General features: G+C 41.1%; 1 protein-coding gene across 5 annotated transcripts in view; it reads left to right on the top strand.

Moving 5' to 3' along the window:
- The window catches only part of trip12 (thyroid hormone receptor interactor 12), a 47226-nt gene extending 27998 nt beyond the window's left edge, over positions 1-19228 (top strand). For 4 of the 5 annotated variants that reach the window (XM_015951767.3, XM_015951765.3, XM_015951764.3 and 1 more), the window contains 29 exons: positions 4720-4788; positions 4910-5075; positions 5368-5485; positions 5781-5937; positions 6032-6185; positions 6887-7115; positions 7305-7423; positions 7533-7740; positions 8956-9056; positions 9194-9368; positions 9460-9601; positions 11203-11394; positions 11475-11626; positions 11724-11881; positions 12038-12111; positions 12193-12392; positions 12636-12763; positions 12892-13043; positions 14346-14488; positions 14594-14750; positions 14825-14923; positions 14996-15110; positions 15514-15668; positions 15802-15966; positions 16080-16244; positions 16334-16447; positions 16574-16668; positions 18095-18198; positions 18279-19228. In XM_015951767.3, coding sequence (XP_015807253.1) covers positions 4720-4788; positions 4910-5075; positions 5368-5485; positions 5781-5937; positions 6032-6185; positions 6887-7115; positions 7305-7423; positions 7533-7740; positions 8956-9056; positions 9194-9368; positions 9460-9601; positions 11203-11394; positions 11475-11626; positions 11724-11881; positions 12038-12111; positions 12193-12392; positions 12636-12763; positions 12892-13043; positions 14346-14488; positions 14594-14750; positions 14825-14923; positions 14996-15110; positions 15514-15668; positions 15802-15966; positions 16080-16244; positions 16334-16447; positions 16574-16668; positions 18095-18198; positions 18279-18475 — 4203 coding nt within the window. In that variant the 3' untranslated portion in view covers positions 18476-19228. The remainder of the gene's footprint in view (positions 1-4719; positions 4789-4909; positions 5076-5367; positions 5486-5780; positions 5938-6031; positions 6186-6886; positions 7116-7304; positions 7424-7532; positions 7741-8955; positions 9057-9193; positions 9369-9459; positions 9602-11202; positions 11395-11474; positions 11627-11723; positions 11882-12037; positions 12112-12192; positions 12393-12635; positions 12764-12891; positions 13044-14345; positions 14489-14593; positions 14751-14824; positions 14924-14995; positions 15111-15513; positions 15669-15801; positions 15967-16079; positions 16245-16333; positions 16448-16573; positions 16669-18094; positions 18199-18278) is intronic. The other variant, XM_015951766.3, reaches the window with a different exon arrangement.
- Positions 19229-22067: the final 2839 nt, after the last annotated feature.

Here is a 22067-nt window from a genome sequence, read left to right as displayed (position 1 = left end):
TTGTTAGTCTATACAACGGTGTGGCTCAGTGCAACATTTGCCATGCACAAGTTTCCCGTGGTGGAACAGAACCAGGAAAGTTTAATACGTCCAACCTCAATGTGGTTTGAAGCAGCATCACAGAACACTGCATGAGGATTTTCACAGTGTATGAAATGGAAACTTAGGACACTCGACTTGTAGCAGTTGGTAAATGGACAATATTGTGTTTATTTTATTAATTAATTTATTCATTTATTTATTTTTATGTCCCTGCCCTCAGCTGTTCGTATTTGCTGACAGTAAACCATAACTAAAGCGACCTTGAATTAGTATTTCATACTTTAAAAAGGTCTCTTTTGCTTATTTGTTTACTTAAAATATTTTTCGGTCTTTTAATTGATTATTTATTTTTTTATTCGTTATTTTGATTCATTCTTTCTAAGTGTGGTATAATTATTGTTGCCTATGTTAGATCGGTTTATAAGCTATATTTGTATGTAAGCTTGGGCACATGCACAAACGTTAATCAATAATTTGTGTTGAAGTACCTTAAGTTGGAAAAACATTTAGAAGAACTGTTGACCCTCTGGGGTCCAGGGTGTAATTTGCCATTTTTGACTAATTTAGAGTTTTCTTTTGTATTTCCAAAACAAAAACATAACCACTGCCTTATGTGGTATCAATCTTTTCAGCACAACCTGGACTTTATGAATTTATACTTATTTTTTATATTTGGACCTAAAGGGGTTGCATATTAGACCTTAAATCACTCAAAAACATATAATCTGAATTGGAAAAAAGTTGTTCATTTTACTGTGAAACCAACTAACATGTATGACAAATGTTTTTTATAATTTAGAATGGTAATCTAGACTATACATTTATAAAAAATATGACTAAATATAGCAAATAACAATAAAAAAAAAAATGATTAGCCCTCTAGGGTCCAGGGTGTAAATCACTGTTTTTGACTCATTTTGGTTTTTCTTTTGTATTTTCTAATAAAAACAATAAATATTGCCTTATGGGGTATCATTTTTTTCAGGACAACCTGGACTATCTGAATTTATACTTATTTTATTAATTTGGCAATAATGTACATGCATTTTGGTAGGGCTGCACGATATTAGGAAAACCTGCGGTATTCGATAACGGTGCTTAATATTGCGATATCGATATTACTCGCGATAAATGAACAAATACTAAAGTATTCTGTGTTGATGTCGTCTGGCGTGTGACGTCTGCTCTGGGTTCAAAGCAAACAAAAACTAATGCATGAATTCCATTACAACATAATATTTTTATTGCAAAAATATGCAGCTGCACCTGCTACTGTATTAGCAGCAAAACAACAAACTGCATGCATGCAGTTTCTCAGTGACTTTAAAACATCACCTCCACCATAAAGCTTTTTCTGATGCTCCAAATACAGAAAAACATCCCTTACCAGGGTTTTTGGAATAAAAAAAATCTGAAAATAAGTTTAAATGTTAAATAATAGTTAACATCACTTAAATGCAACAGCAAATTCTCTCATTGCTACTGAACATTTTCTCCACTTATGTGGTTATGTTATAAGGCTGTTGCTGTAATTGGGAAGTGAACTGTGCTGGGCCAAACTAGGAGAGTATTGAGATTTTCTGAGGGAAAGAGAAAAACAATTGTCTACCTTTCAGAAGAGGAACTGGCAAAAAACTACGTTTGTTTTTAACCCCAAATTGAACAAGTTTACCTAGATCTTAAAAAGCAGCTCAGATGATGAAACTGCAACTATGATTCTGATAACAAGCACAAATTGAACTAGCTCCTCTTAAGATAACCGGCTAGCAGAGCTTCTGACTGACAGTTTATGTGCAGCAGCAAATCAACTATCCTGATTAACAAGGTTACAAAAGCTCATAAATGAAAAATCACTTTGATGTGTGGGGGAACTTTTCCAGGCCCTCTTTAGCAGGGTGGGACTGGGAGGAGAGTGCTGTAGCCTTTTAGCTGGAAGCTAACCGGAGCCTGGGGCTAACATTAGCGACATGAAGGTGGGTTGGTTCACCGGCACATGTCGGAGTCAGCCCGGTAAAAATGATTAACGACACCGAGCGGAGCCACGTTCACGTTTGAAGGCAGCGCTGATTCCATAAACCTCAGCACAAAGTGCGTTCGTTAATCTGAGCCAGCATGACGAACAAGGGAACAGCGCCGCTAACTCTGTTCGGGTGTTGCTTTCCTAAAGGGTCTATGTAGGGGGCGGGCGTATTACGTGAACGGGACCATCTGATTGGCCGCATATCAGAAGGACTACATTTGATCGGTCAAATAATACTTCCGCATAAAAAACAGAGCTGGTTTACAAAAAGCTGATGTATGACACGGATGGAAATGTTTGAACCAAACATTTATCGCTGTTTTTGCCGTGTTTTGCGATGGGCCTATCGCACGTCCTGTTATCGCGATGACGATAATTTTTCTATATATTGTGCAGCCCTACATTTTGGAGTGGTTAGTGGCGCTGTCTCACGCCGCGGAGTCGAGATCTGACAGTTGCGCGGCGCCGCCCACTCTTGTTGGATCTCCGAGGAGCTGGATCTCTGCCTTCATCCTCTACCTCATCATGACCCAACTCTTGTATGAGGAAGGATGGATCTGCAGTATCGTCATCAACATCCTGTTTGCCTCAGACTCCGGCTTGAGTCTCCGTCCACTTCCTCTGCTTCCAGTTCAAAAAACAGCCGTGCTATCTGAACTGCCTGGTGGACATTTATCCTTCTCATCATCCTTTATATAAGCCTAATAAAAGCCTACTAAACTGCAGAGACAACATATCTGTCCGGATCGCTCCAAAATATGAAGTTTACCATCAATATCTGTCTAATTGTTTGTTGTTACTCAGTTCGCGCCACTCCTTTCCCCGTGAAGCGGCTCCTTTTTGCGCACATCTCGTTACTCGCACAGCCTTCCTCTTGCTCTCAGCTACATAATGATACTTTTTATCAATTGAATATGTGAGACTTCTACCAACAGCAAAAGGATCTCATGTTTTTGTGAGTTTTTTATGTTCACAAGCACATTCCCTCTCACGGATTACTAAACTGCTGTTTTGACAAGTTAACATATTGTCTAAAAATAGGTCGTTTTTTAGTTTCGGATAACTCCGCTTTTACGTTGCCTATTAACAAAATTTAAAAACTGGGGTGTAGTTTATAATCTCCTTTTTAAAGCTGAATTGAAACCGAAACTCAGGGAGGCAGAGTCTTGCTGCTACAACGTCCCAGCGTCAGACCTGTTCAAAAGACTCATCCATGCGTCCATGGACCCTAGAGGGTTAATATTTTGATTTGAATGTATTGATTTTTGATAAACTGGGGAGAGGTTTAATAAGGTTTTTTTTTCCTTCTCTTCACTCCATTTTTGAGTGTTAATGTGTAACAACCTGTGGCTGTCACAGCGTCGCATGGTTCCCCACAACTCATTCTCTCAGCCTCCGCCCTGATTGCAATTACTTGCGCACCTGTGCACACTATTTCACCCCGCCTTCAGGAACTGCTGAGTCTTTCATTTCCTCTGCGAGCAGCAGCGTGGTGCGAAGGAGCTGGAAAACGTAAACAATCCGACCCTTCAAAAAGTTGTTTTACCAACCAATGAGGTTGTTAACCACTCTATTCAATTCACATTCAATTCAAAAATACTTTATTAGTCCCAGAGGGAAATTGATTGCTGTAGTAGCTCAGAATAATAATAATAATCAAGTCATCAAAGAGTTGTTGTATATTACAATGGCTGTTGGCAGGATGGATCTCCAGTAGCGGTCAGTGTTGCAGCCAAACTGAAGAAGCCTCTGACTGAAGACGCTCTTCTGTTGTCGGACAGTCTTGTGAAGAGAATGCTCAGGGTTGTCCATCATTTTCTTGATTCTCTGAAGAATCCTTCTTTGCATTATATCCTCCAGTGGTTCCGAAACTGCCGAAACTCTGGCTGAGTCCTTGAAAGGGCTTGGAATTCATCCATCTTGTTGGCCAGTGATCTCACATTGCCCATTATGATCGATGGAAGAGATGGTTTGAATTTCCTCTTTCTCTGTCTCCGTTTTGCTCCCGCTCTGCACCCACGCTTCTTACATTTTAGCTCATTTGGGATTTGTGGCTTCAGTTGAGGTATTATTTCAGCCTTTCCAATGTTAATCAGCTGGTCCCGATTGTAAACCAGCTTGTTGCCATGGTTACACATCATAACAAATGCTCAAATTCCTATGGTAGGAATCTGACCTTAAAAGACAGAAGGAAACCTAAAAACGACTTTTAACTTTCATTATTGAACGCAGCCGTCATCGCCAGGACGCCGCTTCACATCTTCAAACCGACAGCAGACGAATGAAACTTACTTTCATTTGACTGCCAGCTGAAGATATCCTCACATCCTGCAACCAAACCTTCTAAACTGAAACCATTGTGTGTCCTACTACTCCTCATTGGGTTCCTCAAATCACCCTTTCAACTCCTTTTTACTACGTAAAACAGAATGTTACGCCTGTCTCCTGATATCTGGATGAAGAACAGGAATAAAATGGACCTGTGGAAAAACTACAATTCAAGGCTGTTTCTTTGAACTTATTTATTGGTAGAGAAATTTTTTTATGGGCTGTAATTTTATTTAAAGGGTAAATGGCTGGTAATATATGTCCTTGAGTGACAGCTTTATTTAGTTATTTTCTTGATGATTAAAAATCCTACTTGGGTTCTTTTTCAGGATAAAAAGTCTGTGGAAAGCACTTGCCTCTGTTTTGCAAGACTGGTAGACAACTTTCAACATGAAGAGGTATGTTTTTCTGTTTGTATTTGAACTTCTCTGTCAGTAGTTTGTGGTTTTACCATCTATCAATAAATTGGGTTCCCATCCAGTGGTAAACGTGTAACGTTGCCTGCGTTTGATTCAACAGAACCTGCTGCAGCAGGTGGCATCCCGGGACCTGCTGACCAACATCCAGCAGCTGCTGGTTGTGACTCCTCCTGTTCTGAGCTCCGGGATGTTCATCATGGTTGTACGCATGCTTTCGTTGATGTGCTCCAACTGTCCGAGCCTGGCGGTCCAGCTTATGAAACAAAGTGTGTGCTCCACATATTGGTGTATTTTTTTTCTCATTTTTTATTACCTGGAGTAAGAAGAGAAGATGTTACTATGAGTGCTTTTTAAACAGATCTTGTGTTTTTCCCTCCTGTGGTTGCATTCTGACATCAGCTGAATACATTGTTGTGAAAATGTCATTAACAGTTTACTCTTCATCAGCGCTTTTTGGTTTTCAGGGCATTTTTACTCTACTTTGTGTCCAGTTAACAAATATCCATAGGAATTGTTTAAAAGGGCGAATAAACATGAATGTTTTTGTTTTCTGAACAGACATAGCAGAAACTCTCCGTTTCCTCTTGTGTGGTGCCTCAAACGGCAGCTGCCAGGAGCAGATTGAGCTAGTTCCCAGAAGCCCCCAGGAGCTCTATGAACTGACCTCCCTCATATGGTAAAGTCTCAGTCTTTAGGTCATGCTCGACAGTGTGGTAAAAGTGGAATTTTTGGGATTTAACTTTAAAATTATGCAAACTGAGATTTAGAAAATCTTATTCCATGTTGATTTAAAGTTAGTTTATCTTAAACCACTCAATGATCCTTCACTCATACATGTGCCTGGAACAATGTCCTTGAACATGAATCATTGAAATAAAAGAAAAATTAGCTTTACTCTTCATCGCTTAACTAAAATTAAACAAATTTTTTGTAGCTTTCTGAAATCACTCCTCTGTTCCCCTCCTGTTCAGTGAGCTGATGCCCTGCCTTCCCAGAGAGGGCATCTTTGCCGTTGATGTAATGCTGAAAAAGGGCAGCGCCCAAACAACAGAAGGTGCTATCTGGCAGTGGAGGGATGACCGGGGCCTGTGGCATCCTTACAACCGCATTGACAGCCGCATCATTGAGGTAAAAGTCCCTTCACCTGCAAGTTGGGTGTTTCAGAACCCCAGCAGCCGTAATTATTGCAAGTATGAAAATTTTACCGTCTGTTTGATCGCAGACGGCCCATCAGAACGGGGAAGATGAGATCAGTTTGTCGACTCTGGGCCGTGTGTACACAATTGACTTCAACTCTATGCAGCAGATAAATGAAGATACAGGTACAGCACGTGGTATCCAGAGGAAGCCTAATCCTCTTGCTAACCCCAATACAGGTAATGCAGGTCTTTGCCAATTAGGTTTGTGTGAATGTGTTTTATTTTAGAAGAAACCAAAAACACTTGGTGGGGTTTTTTATTTTATTTTGGATGGTCTTACGGTGATTGCACGTTGATTCATTTAAATTTAGATGGGAAGTCTGAGACTGTTTAGTTTTTTGAACAATTGTACTGAAATACTCGTGTAATGAAGGCACATTTTCACTGAAGCAGATGCATTTGGTAATGAAGTAGAAAGATCTGAGTTGAGTTCTCCTATTCAACTCTGTACATTTATGTGTCAACGGTGTTCTGTTGCAGCCTCCACCCGGCTGAGCTGTTGCAGTTGGGCTGAACAATCGTTTTCAGTTGAAATTAGCGATTTCAAGACTTGGAGACCAAATCTCTCGTTTCCTGCAACAACAGAAAACAACTTACCGTAATAACACTGTGGAATTAAAAGTGCACCGTTATAAACCGTTTTTTTCTGATTGCACAAACTGTTGGGGAGTCGATGTAAATCCAGTTAGCACATGAAATGCGTCATCGTTTGGGGAACATTGTGTTGAAGCTGGATTTAAAGAAAATTAGAGTAGAACTGAAACGGCAATTTCTGAAAAATCGTAATTCAGTCTTTATTCCTTAAATCGTTCAGCCCTACTCAACAGCAGCATTCTATGGGACGATCCCAATCTGAAATATTCCTGGCTTTCTTTTAGGGAGTCACCAAGAGGTCCGTCGAGAAGATGCACGAGCCCAGTTGATGAAGGAGGATCCTGAACTGGCCAAGTGCTTTATTAAAACACTGTTTGGGGTCTTGTATGAGGTGTACAGCTCATCAGCTGGCCCTGCCGTTCGACACAAGTGCCTTAGAGCCATCCTCAGGATCATCTACTTTGCTGATGCAGAGCTGCTGAAGGATGTGCTGAGGAACCATGCTGTGTCCAGGTAATGGCACCACTTTCACTCCCTCAGGTTCAACTGTTAGAGCTCGACGCGGCCTTTGAACTCAAATTTATTAGGCCAAAGAAATTATCAATGGGGCTAAATTAAGCACTCCTTTGAATGTGATTTTAAGTGTTTGTTGGTTTAATAAAAGTCTAAACTTAAAAACATCTGTGGTTTTCTCTCTGGCAGTCACATTGCCTCCATGCTCTCCAGCCAGGACCTGAAGATTGTTGTAGGTTCTCTGCAGATGGCTGAAATTCTTATGCAGAAGCTCCCCGATGTCTTCAGTGTCTATTTCAGAAGAGAAGGTACTGAAACCTCTGCAACCAATTCCGGCTTTGAGGAGCCGTGCCAAAAGGAACAAAACTCACAACATTCCATAGCGATCTTAACTTTTGTCCTTAACTTCTCTTTCAGGCGTAATGCACCAGGTGAAGAACCTCGCTGAGTCGGAGAGCTTTCTTGTCACTAGTCCCCCAAAAGCCTGCTCTAGTAGTACTACTAGTCTCTGTACTACGACTATCAGTAATGCATCCACAACGTCTGCTAACAATGCAGCTCCTGACTTGGGCTCTCCCAGCTTCCAGCACACTATGGATGACTCCCTGGACCTCAGCCCACAAGGGTGAGTGAGATGGCTCATGCAGCTTTCTGTAAAAACATGTTTTTAAACATGCGTAAAACACAGCTGAAGTAAAGGTGGGTGATATGGGGGAAATAAATTCATATCACAAATTTGTTTTTACAAAATCACAATCAGTTTTATCATGATTTTTTTTCTATTTTGACAATTCAGATGTTTTTGAAATTATTCATCATTAAAATACATCAATTTAAAGTCATACCCCTTCACAGAAAATAGGATAAACGATTTCAGAATCGTAAAAAAATATTAAAATTCCATTCCATCCATCTATATTGTTAAGAGTTAGAGATACATGTCTCAAATGCCCCACAGGCACTTTCATTTAATTACATATTTATAATTAATGTAAAATAATTTAAATTCTATCTAGAGGTGGCTCATATCCACAATGTTACCAGTAATATTTTCTTGTCCAGAGAAAAATTTCTATCATGTTAAGCTAAATTCATGATGTATCCTCATCTCATGCACTCTCTAGTTAGGATTACACTCCCTATTACACTCACTGTTTGTCCCTCACTGCTCTCCGTAGCTGTTTCCTGATTACGTGGGGTTTGGCATAAACAAAGCCCCGGTCAGCAGCCACGGTTAAAAGGCTCACTAAAACACACACAAACGTCTCCAAATAATAAAAGCCACAAAGCTAAACTCAATGTTTAGATCAGAACATTGACTCAGAGGTTCCCTGATTGAGCAGACATGTGAGAATACACTTAATGACTGCTTAGAGACGGAGCAAGTTAGTAGCTAATGCTAGCAGCTAGCCGCTATAATCGAGTACGGTGTGTTTCTTCAAAGTTTCATAATCACTTATGTCCGCATCTTAATGCATTGATTGTTAGGTTATTTACTTCAGCTCTAAACACGCTGCCTTAAACTTGCTCTTGGTGTGTCTGTCGTGCCGACAGAAGCAGACAAAAGATAACGCGACTCAGCTGAGAAAAAATGTGCTGGTAGAGGCGTCCATAAATAATAGCACAGGTGATAGAACGTAAATAGACGGTTCTGCGATCTCCGAGCTTTTGGTAGATCGTCATCACTTTATAATCCTTAACGATCCTGTATCGTTAGATCGCACAGCCCTACGTTGAATCTCAATCTGTTAGCAGTTAGCTGTTTATACAACAAGCAAACAAACCCCAAACTTGCTGCAGAAATTCTCTTTTATACAATAATAATTTTTGTCTCTCCAAGGCGGTTAAGCGATGTTCTTAAGAGAAAACGACTTCCAAAAAGAGGACCCAGAAGACCCAAATACTCCCCACCAAGAGATGACGATAAAGCTGACAATCAGGGTGAGTGGTGTTATTTTAACATTCCCACGTTCAGAAATAGAGATGACATTTTTGTTTAAGATGCCTCCTACCTAAAACCCAGAATATTGTGCTCGAGTTTCTAAATTTTTAATCGATTTGTTTAATGGTCTTTGCAGCCAAGAGCCCTACCAGTACTCAGTCACCCAAGTCATCCTTCCTGGCCAGCCTCAATCCTAAAACCTGGGGAAAACTAGGTGCTCAAACCAACAACGCCAACTCCGAACCATCACGCACAGCTGGAGTAAGTGGCCTGGCAAGAGCGCCTCCCAAGGACTCGATTTCAAACAACAGGTACAACAGTTCAATGACGAAATAACGTTGCTAGTCTCATATTAGTACACTTATTAAATGTTTTATCACATTTTTTTGTTTTGCATTGCAGAGACAAAATAAAAGCCTGGATCAAAGACCAGGCAAGTAAATTTGTGGAGCGTTACTTTAACTCTGAAAATGTGGACGGCAGCAACCCCGCGCTGAATGTACTCCAGAGACTTTGCACAGCCACTGAGCAGCTCAACATACAGGTAAGACACTCGTTCCATTGAATGCACACATCACTGAACATACATGTGATGTTAGAGAAGAAGTAAAACAAAGGTTTTTAGAGGTTTTTATTCCTAGAAAATGATTCAGTTGTATAAAAAGGGAAGTTGATATTCTCGAACCGTTTATAGGAGGAATGAGAAATCTGAGGAATTATCCGGCTTTAAAGGATGTGGCTGTAATACAACTTTAGAGAAGGGTCATGGTGGGATATAATGTAGACATATTTATCTGATCTGATGTTTTTAACTCTTCTTCCATTCGCATAAACACCATATTTGTAACATTTTCATATTTTAAATAGGACAGGGTGATATCTCAAAGGTGTTTAGCTTTGTTCCACGAGATGTGATAAAGGATTATACTGCAGCCAGAAAATGGGTGCATGGTGGCACTGTTGCCTCGCAGATACTCTGGTCTCCTCCCGTAGACCAAAAAACAAGCATGCCGAGTTAATAAACTGCATTGATTAATCTACAGTTGTAATAAACTGCATTGATTAATCTACAGTTGTAATAAACTGCATTGAGTAATCTGCAGTTGTAATAAACTGCATTGATTAATCTGCAGTTGTAATAAACTGCATTGATTAATCTGCAGTTGTAATAAACTGCATTGATTAATCTACAGTTGTAATAAACTGCATTGATTAATCTACAGTTGTAATAAACTGCATTGAGTAATCTACAGTTGTAATAAACTGCATTGAGTAATCTGCAGTTGTAATAAACTGCATTGATTAATCTGCAGTTGTAATAAACTGCATTGATTAATCTGCAGTTGTAAATCACTCTGGATTAAAGCACCTGCTAAATACAAGCAACCTAACAAATGTAAACATGTCAATTTTTGTTTTCCTCACTTGTTTCACTGGGAGTTTAGTTTCTCTCCCAATCTTCCAATGTCCCACTAACAGCAGAGACCCCCCCCCCCCCACCACCACCACCACCACCACCACCCCCACCCACCCACCCACACACACACACACACTCTGAGGAAACTCTCCTGTATGCATGGTGTTAGTGTACCGGAGCAGGGATTATAGCCACAGTGACCACATGCGTCTCCATGGACATGCCTTCACAGTGCTGTGGAATACAGCAGATTATTTTATTTTCTTCAATATAGGATAAGCGGTACCTGTGGGCTCCTAGTTCACAAAGATGTTACCACTACATGTTTTTATTAACTGACATAATCTGCCACATTTCTTTTTATTTTATTATGTTTTTTTAATGTTTTGTTATAAATCCAAACATGATGAAGCAGCAAAAAGGTTGCCTCAATCATTTTGTAGTGCCCTTTTCAGGGTTTTGTTACATGCATGTATTTTTATTTTGTTTTGTTTTTGTTGTACGTCAGCCCTTAGAAACCAGGTCACAGAAGGAAGATGTAACAGCTTATGAGTACAGCTGCATAATAAAAAAATAGTATTGAAGTTTAGCTGTTGAGATAATTGGCTTACAAATGGGTTATAACCCTCAGTGAAATCCAAACACAAACCACAGAAAGAATAGTGTTTATATTGTGTGTATTGTTTATTACACAGCAGAGCTGAGGTATTTCTGTTATGGTTTCTCAGGTGGATGGTGGTTTGGAGTGTCTAGAGGAGATCTCCATCATTGTGTCAGAGTCTGATGTGTCATCTTTTGAGATCCAGCACAGCGGACTGGTGAAACAGCTGCTGGTCTACCTTACCTCCAGCTCAGATAGAGACTTGCTGAGTCGTGATGTGCGGCTGAAGAGGTTCCTCCACGTGTTCACCGGCTGTCCGGTAAGTAGAAATATCTAGACTGTGATTTACTTAGATCTGTTTTAATACATGGTGTTTTACCTTCACTCTGTGGTTTGCAGGTTCCAGGAATGGAGCCATTAGGTCGTATGGATCCTACAGAGAATGCACCTTACATGGCCCTTGTGCACAAGATGAACAGCTGTCTGAGCCAAATGGAGCAGTTCCCTGTCAAAGTGCACGACTTCCCTAGTGGCAATGGCAATGGCAGCAGGTTGGTGATTCAACACAAATCTTAGTTTACTCTTCTGCAGGTCATCTCTGTGGTCTACCGTGTTTTAAACTCTGATCGATTTTTTTTTCTTCTTCAGGGGATCTCAGGCTCTGAAGTTTTTCAACACACATCAGCTCAAGTGTCAGCTGCAGAGACACCCAGACTGCACTAATGTTAAACAGTGGAAAGGTGGCCCTGTGAAGATTGATCCCCTCGCCCTGGTGCAAGCTATCGAACGATACCTCGTGGTCAGAGGTGAGTAACTTGGTTACTTTTCGTTGTAGATGTAAGAAAATATCGATATGGTAATATATCGCAATTTTTTTTCCTGCGACATATTGATATTCAAAAGCCGTGTATCGAAATTTTGGAAGAATTTACATCAATAATCTGGAATTCCTTTCTCTGCAGGATACGGACGAATTAGGGAAGAGGATGAAGACAGTGATGATGACGGTTCAGATGATGAAATAGACGAATCCCTGGTAAGTTTTTATACACAGTCATTTGAATCTGCATTTGAGCTCATTAGTTAATGCAGCACTGGTCGTTCTGCGATCTTTCAGGCAGCACAGTTCCTCAATTCTGGTAGCGTGCGTCACAGACTACAGTTCTACATAGGAGACCACCTGCTACCATACAACATGACCGTTTACCAGGCTGTTCGACAGTACAGTCTCCAGGCAGAGGAGGAGAGAGAGTCAACAGATGATGAGGCAAATCCACTCGGTAGAGCTGGAATCTGGACCAAAACACACACGATATGGTAAAAAAATATAATTTTACATATTTATTGGTTCTATCATCACCCAAATATCACATTTAAGTTTTAAATGTCAGTTTAGGTTTTTGGACGGGGATGCTGGTACTTTTTCCACACAGACTTGCTGCATCTTTTTAAAAGTATTTTATTTATTTAAACCGGGAACATTGTGGCTCCAAGTGTGAAGCTCAAGAAGTCTTCAAAAAGCCATTAAGATACAAAATGTTCTGTGCTGCTATTTAACAGGTATAAGCCTGTGAGAGAAGACGAGGATGGCAGCAAAGATGCTGTGGGTGGAAAGCGAGGCAGAGCTCAGACAGCTCCCACCAAAACCTCACCACGCAACGCCAAGAAGCAGGATGAGCTGTGGCATGGTGAGAACGCCAAAAACCCTCAGTACTACCGAGTTTAAAACATTAGTTCTGTTGCTGGGATGCAAATTTAAACCAAACATGTGGTTGGTCGCGTTGGCATCATCTCTTCCTGATTTGTTTTGTCCCAGATGGTGTATGTCCTACCGTCACCAGTCCCTTGGAAACATACCTCACTACAGAGCCACCAGAGACCATAACCTTTGATGATCCTTCCTTGGAGGTCACCCTGCTGCTGAGGGTCTTGCAATCCATCAGTAGATACTGGTTCTACTTATATGAAGTAAGTCACTGTAATGATTTAAATTACATGTTATTTAATAAGCCATAAGGCGTAGGATTCCATAGTAAATATGAAATCAACCTTATGGATCTGTGAGGTTGTTTTGATCCAGAAGATTGGAATTTTTTAATGCAGGGATTAGATAACAGCTTCGTATTCACTCAGAGACAACAGAAGAGAGAGTCAAGTTTAAAAGTTTAAAAATGTATTACTAAACAAATTAAACTAGACTAACTCTAAACACTAAATGTATGGTGTAACTAAGGTGAATGAGACGGTGAATGGGGTGAGGTGTAATGTTGCTCAGAACCGGCAAATCCGAAGAAGCGATTAATTCTGATGGGAGCTGAAGGTGATGTTTTTGCGTTAAGCTTTGATTAGGAGATTCATAAACACATTCAACGCCATTTGTCGGCCTACCCTTAGCAGAAGTCCCCGTTAGATCAGGAATGTCGAGGTCCAGCTTGACCTTCTCTGGAACCAAAGCCGGTAGGAAAAGCAGCGGTTGCCGACCAGACCAGTCTTTGAGATACTTCCGGGTCATGACAATTTTGTTGGCGTCTGGTGAGACCCAAACCTGGGTCTCGATGGTTCAGCTTTTATTCTGAAAGGAACCGTTGCAGCAGTTGGAACAGCAAGGAATTTTCCAGCTTGTTTTTGGTTCTTTCGGTTGAAGAGGAGAGTTACGGATTGGCCACTCTGACAACTTCTCTAGAACGCTTTGAACTGGCGTTAGAGATGACGTGGCATAGTTTTATACTTCGGATGTTTTGGTTTATGGTCGAATGAAAAGGTGACAGATTTTCCAAACACCACCAAAACCACGCCTCCGTCAGATCTGGCAGATTCTGATTGGATCAGTGAATGTGTCATGTCTTTTAACGCTACGTGAAATCAGTCCTGTTGGAACATTTAAAGTCATAGTACCTTTATATTCTATAGGATTATAATAAAGTAATAAATATTTAGATTTCACAGATTGGTCACATCTTATTTATTGACTAACACTTTGCTTGATTAGCTTTATTAAAAATAGAATTCTTTGATTAATTAAAAGAAAAGAGTCCATTCTTCATTCTTCTGTTGAGCTGAAAAGAAGCAGGTTAGAAGCGAATGCATGAGACCTTGAGGCCATATTTCATGCAGACTAGTTCTGTGCAGAGGAGAGGGGCAAACAGTCATTTCATTCCGTTACATCACCCTCTCACAACACAAATGAATAGAATCATAGATTTACAATCTCTAATTTATTGTGAGAACCTCTGGTGATTAATGTCCTAATACAATCTTTATTTTTTGTAGAATGCCGTGTGTAAGGAAGTGATTCCCACCACAGAGTTCATAAACAGTAAATTGACTGCCAAAGCCAACCGTCAGCTTCAAGACCCACTGGTCATCATGACGGGGAACATTCCTACCTGGCTTATTGAGCTTGGAAAGACCTGGTAAGTGTTTCCGTAGTGCCGAGTGAAGGGAGGAATGGGAAAATTGTCTTCTAGCGATAACTCTGTGCAGTGTTCACACAGACGAGGGTTATTTTGTCTCTGCAGCCCTTTCTTCTTCCCGTTTGACACCCGGCAGATGTTGTTCTACGTAACTGCCTTTGATCGAGACAGAGCCATGCAGCGCTTGCTGGATACAAACCCTGAGATCAACCAATCAGACTCTCAGGACAGCCGAGTTGCACCACGCCTTGACAGAAAAAAGGTGATAGTTGCTCATTGACATTCTATGTCTGACCAGCCATTGGCCTTCTCATTTACTTCAGCTTATTTTTGCAGAGAACAATAAACCGCGATGACCTCTTAAAACAGGCAGAGTCTGTAATGCAGGACCTTGGCAGCTCCAGGGCCATGCTGGAGATTCAGTATGAGAATGAGGTATGTTTCTAGGTTCTGCACTAGGAGAAACCCCTGAAAACATCTGTATCACAATCATTTCTCTTCCTCCAGGTGGGTACAGGTCTTGGTCCCACTCAGGAATTTTACGCTCTGGTATCCCAGGAGCTTCAGAGGGCAGATCTTGGTCTCTGGAGGGGCGAAGAGGTTACTCTTTCCAATCCTAAAGGTACCACCCTCTGTGCTGTAAACTGAAGCAGCACATGTTGAACATGGCTTATGTTCACACACTAGTACAACCACAATGTGGAGATGTTTTTAGACAATCAAAGACTTTTATGTTTTTACTGAAAGTCCTGCTGGTGTTTTCTGGGGTTTTAACCTGACTGACAGGTTGGAGTAGTCTTGAGACTAAACTGAAATCAGATCTTTTGCTCATTTAGATGAAAACAAATTCATGACAGTGTAGCGTCATCTTTAACTGTGCTCGTCATAGAATGTGTTCACTGATCAGATATTGGTGAAACTTCATGAATCACATGCATTTTAAGTGTTGAAGATCCCTGGAATGGAGTTTTTTCCCTAAATATTCTTGCAGTTTAACTTTAGTTGTTACCCGTGACCTTCCACAGGAAACCAAGAGGGCACCAAGTACATGTTCAACTCCAGAGGACTGTTCGCCGTTCCCTTTGGTCGGACAACTAAACCAGCACATATAGCCAAAATCAAGATGAAGTTCCGTTTCTTAGGAAAGTTAATGGCCAAAGCCATCATGGACTTCAGACTGGTAAGGACTTCTGTTATCTGCTTTTATTTCCTGTTTTTCTTTGAAAACTTTTTCTTCTGATGTGAAACTGTTGGGTCTGAGTTGGTGATTAACACCGCTACTGTGCTGTAAACATCCTCCTCCTCTTTCCCAGCTGGATCTGCCGTTGGGACTTCCTTTTTATAAGTGGATGCTGCGGTATGAGATGTCTATAAGCTCTCATGACTTGACCAACATTGATCCTGGCGTGGCCAAGTCCATCCAGCACCTAGAGGACATCATCCGTCAGAAGAAGAGGTTGGAACAAGACCGATCACAGGTAAAAGATCATCTGATTATGCTCTTTCCATAATGATTCCTTATTTCTCCACCACATTTTCCTCAGGCTGTAAACCTTAACTAGCTGTTAACCCGAGCTTTTGTTCTGTTCAGACTAGAGAAGCCCTACAGATGGCCCTGGAGAGCCTGAACATGAACGGCTGCTCAGTGGAGGATCTGGGTTTAGACTTCACTCTTCCAGGATTCCCAAACATTGAGTTGAAAAAGGGTGGAAAAGATGTCCCAGTCACCATCTACAACCTTGAGGAGTACCTCAGGGTATGTGGAGCACTTTTTACTGCCTCTCTGTTACAAAACTACTGTATTGATGCTATTTTTCCCTCTTACTCTCTTTTGTCCCCTTGTAGTTGGTGGTGTACTGGACTTTGAATGAAGGAGTGTCGAGACAGTTTGAGTCATTCAGGGAAGGGTTCGAGTCAGTCTTCCCCTTGCATCACTTACAGTATTTCTATCCAGAGGAGGTGAGGAACTCTCTGCTCTTACTTCATTTAAAAAAATTCTCATTTTCAGTTTTTGTCTAAAATAATCAGGACTATAGTTGCAGATTAGTTTAATCTGTTAATTCATTGTGTCTCCGTGTCTCACAGCTGGACCAGTTGCTGTGCGGCAGTAAATCAGAGACGTGGGATGTCAAGACGCTGATGGAGTGTTGTCGACCAGATCATGGATACACCCATGACAGGTGACTTATTTTATTGTAACTCTACCAGTGAGAGAAAAACATCACCTTAAAAGCAGGTGATTGCTGTATCCAAATTCAGGAGTAGCTTCCTTGTGAGGATCCGTCCTACCCGGTCCCTGTAGGTCGGGTCCTTTCTCCAGCACTAAGACTGGAACTGAGCAGCTGTAAAGTTTGAAGGTCTGGCCTTAATATTTATTCCCGCCCGCCCCTACCTCAAATGTCATGTTGCCTAGCAACGGTGACAGGTGCTAAAACGCAGTTAAAACTAAACTTAGTGGCAGTACATGGAGAAATACGGGACCCGTTATACGAGCTTGTTTAAATGGATTATTCTTATTTTTGACAAATGTATTTAAAATGCAAATATGCAAAAGAACAAAGTTTTAACAGATTTTTTACTGCCAGATATAATGTATGGACATTCAGAACTAATCGTCTCCTTGTTTGTCCACCATTAGAACAAACCTCTCCCGGTGAATCCTGGGATGGCTTCTGCCAATGAACACCAGATTCGCCCTTAAAATCAGTGTTCTGTTTTTGTGATGAATGAATTTTTGCAAACAAAACGAAAACCTACGTTTGTACTTCTATGAAGTCTAAATTATGACAAATCAACATTTTCATCGACAAATAAGACAAAAAAATTGACAAACAAAAATCCAATCAGAAAACAGAAAAGATGGGAGAATGGGGGAAAAAGAACCAATCAGCAAATGGAACAGGTGGGACTAGGCGAGAAAAGAACCAATCAGAGTCCAGAGCCGGCCGCTGTTTGAACAACCTACCGGTAACCACAGACCTCATATATTGATGTCTGTGCAGACATCAGTTGAATAAGTTATGTCTAAAAGGAGAAAATGCTCACGGCTGGGAGGAAACGCATTAGATGGATTTGTTTGGTGAGCGCACATCCGGGGTTTCCCTGGTTTTAAAAGTGTTATGTGGTTTATGTGGTAGCAGCGAGCAGGGGCGGAACCAAACATGCGGAGAGGCACATCTAGTTGTTTTCGTGGTGCTGCTTCAGCCGATATTATCAACGTTCCTGTGCTACTGGTGTTTTTGTATGGGGGGAAAAAACTTTCACCGTGGTAAATGAATGCAGGGAAAACTAATAAATACACATGAAAACAAATCTTACCTTCTTGCCTTATTAGGGCCAGAATATACTTGCTTTCTAGCGACGGCTAGGCCTGTTTCAATTTTCTCTCACCTAACTTAAGTAGATTCGAAGCGTCGCACGCAGCAGTTTACGAGTAACCGGTAGGCGGAGTTAACAAAATGAGCTAGACACGCACCATGGTCTAGCTGTCTTTTATTTAGCTCTTTAACCTACAGCCAGTCTGGTTAAAATCCACACAGTTGACCTCTGTGAGTTGGTTGACTTTTTAAACATTTCATGTTAATTTGCTGCTTCTCATGTTTTTAGTCGTGCCATTCGGTTCCTGTTCGAGGTGCTGAGCAGCTTCGATGCCGAGCAGCAGAGACTCTTCCTGCAGTTTGTCACAGGAAGTCCAAGGCTGCCCGTTGGAGGTGAAGAGAAGTTTCACTATTTAAATTCACCTAAACGTGGTTATTCATTCACTCACCTGGGCCTTGTCATTGTTGGTCAGGTTTCCGGAGCCTGAACCCTCCCTTGACAATTGTGAGGAAGACATTTGAGTCGACGGAGAACCCGGACGACTTCCTCCCTTCAGTCATGACCTGCGTCAACTACCTGAAGCTGCCTGACTACTCCAGCATAGAGATCATGCGAGAGAAACTGTTGATTGCTGCTCGCGAGGGCCAGCAGTCCTTCCACCTTTCCTGATCTCGCCACATCTCACATTAAAATGCCTTCTACAGCGACTGATGAAATCATTACTTCCTTAGTTTTTTGTAATCTCATACATGAAGGCTATTGACATGGCCTTGTTAGAGGAAGCAGCTTGCAGAAAACTTCAGACTTTAAATATATATTTGCTGCCCTGTCTCTCAAAAAATATATTAAAAAAAGGTTAAAAAAACAGGAAAGTTGTTCCATGACTCAAGACTTCAAATATAAAAAAAGAGAAAAACTTATATCAGTATATGAGTAATGTTAAAAAGATGAAAACATCTGGGTGACATTTTAAATTGCATTGCAATGTGATATTTAAAAAAAGGGATGTCTCCTCTGCAGAGTGGTGGACAACTTACTGGGTGTTGGGGAGGAAATGGGCGGGGGGAGGGTTCATTGAGCAAGCTAGGTTTACTTTAGCTCCAAAGATCATTTGTACAGACAAATTTGCAGACTTTGCTCATTCTACACATTTGATAGGATAGTTCTTTGTTTTCATGTCTTTTCTCAGTTCACCACTTGGCATTCTGGTCTGTATTATATTGGCCCCGGATTGTGTGTTGCATTTTGGTTCAGCTTCCTCCCCCCTCGTGTGTGTCTTGTGAAAATGACTGCTGCAGTTGGTTGAATCAGGTAGTGTTGATCATATTATTTTTCCTGTTTTTCTGCCCATCTACCCCGGTTGAGATTGCATTCTGGCCTCCTCCTAGAGAGCTTCAGCTTAAATAAAAATTGTAACCAGTGTGTTGATTAGGTGAATTTGTTTTGTTCCGACTTTGATGGAGTTGGCGTCTTTCTGTTTGGCCCTACCGGACCTGTAGGGTAATCTTGTTAGACCAAACTCTTGAGCACCCCCCTGGACACACAATGTAGCTGGGCACAAAATTTGGCTGGTCTCATTTTATCGTTTCATGGCCAGATAACATTTCAAGTTCATTTATGGAATAAAGTATATATGCAGTTTCACACCCTGTTTGAGGTGGGAATGTCTGCGTTACCTTTTTTAATTTTAATTTTCTATATTGTATATTTTTTTTTTCCTCCTTGCTGTAGTTTATTTTTTTCTCTGCACTGCTGGCTTGGAACAAACCGTGGTGTGCACTTGCAGTCTGTGGCCAGGGGAGGGCGCCACTATGCTTTCCTGGCCCAATCGTTCATGTGCTGGTTTCTAAGATCTGCAATAATTTACTGCATCAGGTTCTTGTTTTTACCTGAACATAAATAAAGTAACTGTTTGACTGATATTCGCTTTTAGTTTGATTTCTTCATCTTAATTAGGTTCATTTGAGCTCGTCCACTGAAGACGGTATGAAATATTTTAAACCATTTTTTTGGTACAGTTACTATGGTAACAACTTCTGGCAATGTTTAATATTTTTTTACCACAGTTTCAAAACTGCACAAATAACCAGCACCAGGCTGTGATATATCGGCTGGCTGATAGATCAGTTGATATTAATGTCAGACCTTTGATTGCCAGTATACCTCTTTAGTAGAGCCAATTATAAGTTGGGCACATCTGTGGGCAGCCTGGTGCTGCTGCCAAATTTTATTTAAATGTACACTGCCTGACCAAATAAAGTCACAGCCAAAATGGAAGATCACATGCTCTTAGACTGCCTTTAGCGTTAATCGCGAAAAAAATTCGCTGTGGCGTTGTTTCGATGAGCTGCAACGCCACAAGATTTATTTCCATTAATGTGTCCCCAAGATCTTACACCGATGATGGTAGCATCTGACAGCTGCTCAAAGCCTTCACCAGCACATCCTAAAGATTCTCAATGGTGTCCAGGTCTGGACTCTGGTGGTCAATCCATGTGTGAAAATGATGTCTCATGCTCCCTGAACCACTCTTTCACTATTTGAGCCTGATGAATCCTGGCATTGCCATCCTGGAATATGCCCGTGCCACCAGGGAAGATGGAATAACCTGGTCATTCAGTATATTCAGGTAGTCAGCTGACCTCATTCTTAGAGCACATCCTGTTGCTGAACCTAGACTTGACCAACTGCAGAATCCCAGATCATAGCACTGCCCCCACAGGCTTGTACAGTAGGCACTAGGCATGATGGGTGCCTCACTTCATTTGCCTCTCTTTTTACCCTGATGCACCCTCACTCTGGAACAGGGTCCATCTGGACTCATCAGACCAGTTTTTAATGGCTTGGACCGTTCTTAACCCAGTTTTAGTCGTTTCTATAATCTTAGGTGTTTTCTCTGTTTGATGCATGACCCTTCTCAAACAGACTGACATGTTTTCCACCACCACCAGATGGGTCTTCCACATGGTTGTTTAAGAAATAACTAGTTGGGGTTAAATAACATGTTGCCAGCTGAAAGATAACTGCTCATGCAGTATTCCAATAGGAGGCTTGAACCTATTAGCTTTGTTAAATCCTGGTGGCTACTTTTCTTTTGGCTCGGCATATTTACATTCCTGAAAAATATCTGCTTATTGTCAACTGATGTTTCTTTTTATTTACCCATGATATATTTAATACTTGGTCAGTTTATTGATTTGTTTCATTTACTTTGGTAAAACATTTGATTTTAAATTTAAACGGTTAAATTCAACGTTTGAGGTTTAGGTAGTGTTGCTAGCAGGTAAATACTGCAGAAATTGTCTAGTTATCGGTCATCGGCTGACCACAACACCCATGTATCTCAGGCTCTGATTAATTTTATTGATCCCTTGGGAAGGTTCCTCTGGGAAATTCTGTTTTCCAGCAGTAGCAGCATTGACGCACCTAATTGCAATAAAAAAATTAAGACAAAGAACAAGATTGGAGATCCAAGTGGTCAAAATTAATTTTCTCTGCAGGGTGAAGACTGGGCTGGACTCTACCTTAGAAATAGGGTGAGAAGCTTGGTCAATCGGGAGGGGCTTGGTGTAGATCTGCTGCTCCTACACATTGAGAGGAGCCAATTGAGATGGCTTGGGCATCCAGATAGGATGGCCTTCCTGGTGAGGTTTTCTGGGCACGTCCAACTGGAAGGAGACCTAAAGGAAGACCCAGGACACACTGAAGGGACTATGTCTCTAAGGTGGCCAGGGAACTTCGGATTCCCCTGGAGGACCTGGCCCAAGTGGCCGGGGAGAGGGAAGTCTGGACCTCCCTGCTTAGGCTTCTGCCCCCACGACCCGACCCTGGGTAACAGAAGACGATGGATGGAAAATGAACATTATCAATCTGGTCTCATATAATACTCACATTGCACATCATATATAGACATTAATAGTGCTGCATGACACATTCACGTAATTCATCTGTTTATTGCAATGCTTGTAAATTGAAGAGTACATGAAGTTTAGCACATTATGCACCCCTTCTTTCAGCTGGTTTGTCTTCTGTTCCTGTCCCCTTCCCCCCGTGAGGAGCTCCTGTGTCTGTTGTATGGACAATAGAAAATGACAAATCACTCGGCCTCTAATAAGTATGTAGTAATCCGTTTTAACTAGTCCAAGTTCTCCTCTTTAATTACCATCTTTACACAAATGGATTCCCTTGTTTACACAATACATTTTACATTTGTTAACAAAATATAGCTTTCAGTCTTTCTGGACCATAATCCTTCATTTTT

Source organism: Nothobranchius furzeri, chromosome 13 (genome assembly GCF_043380555.1).
Source record: "Nothobranchius furzeri strain GRZ-AD chromosome 13, NfurGRZ-RIMD1, whole genome shotgun sequence".
Classification (NCBI taxonomy): Eukaryota; Metazoa; Chordata; class Actinopteri; order Cyprinodontiformes; family Nothobranchiidae; genus Nothobranchius; species Nothobranchius furzeri.
The sequence above is the reverse complement of the archived record's forward strand: the minus strand, read 5'-3'. Positions and strand labels throughout refer to the sequence as shown.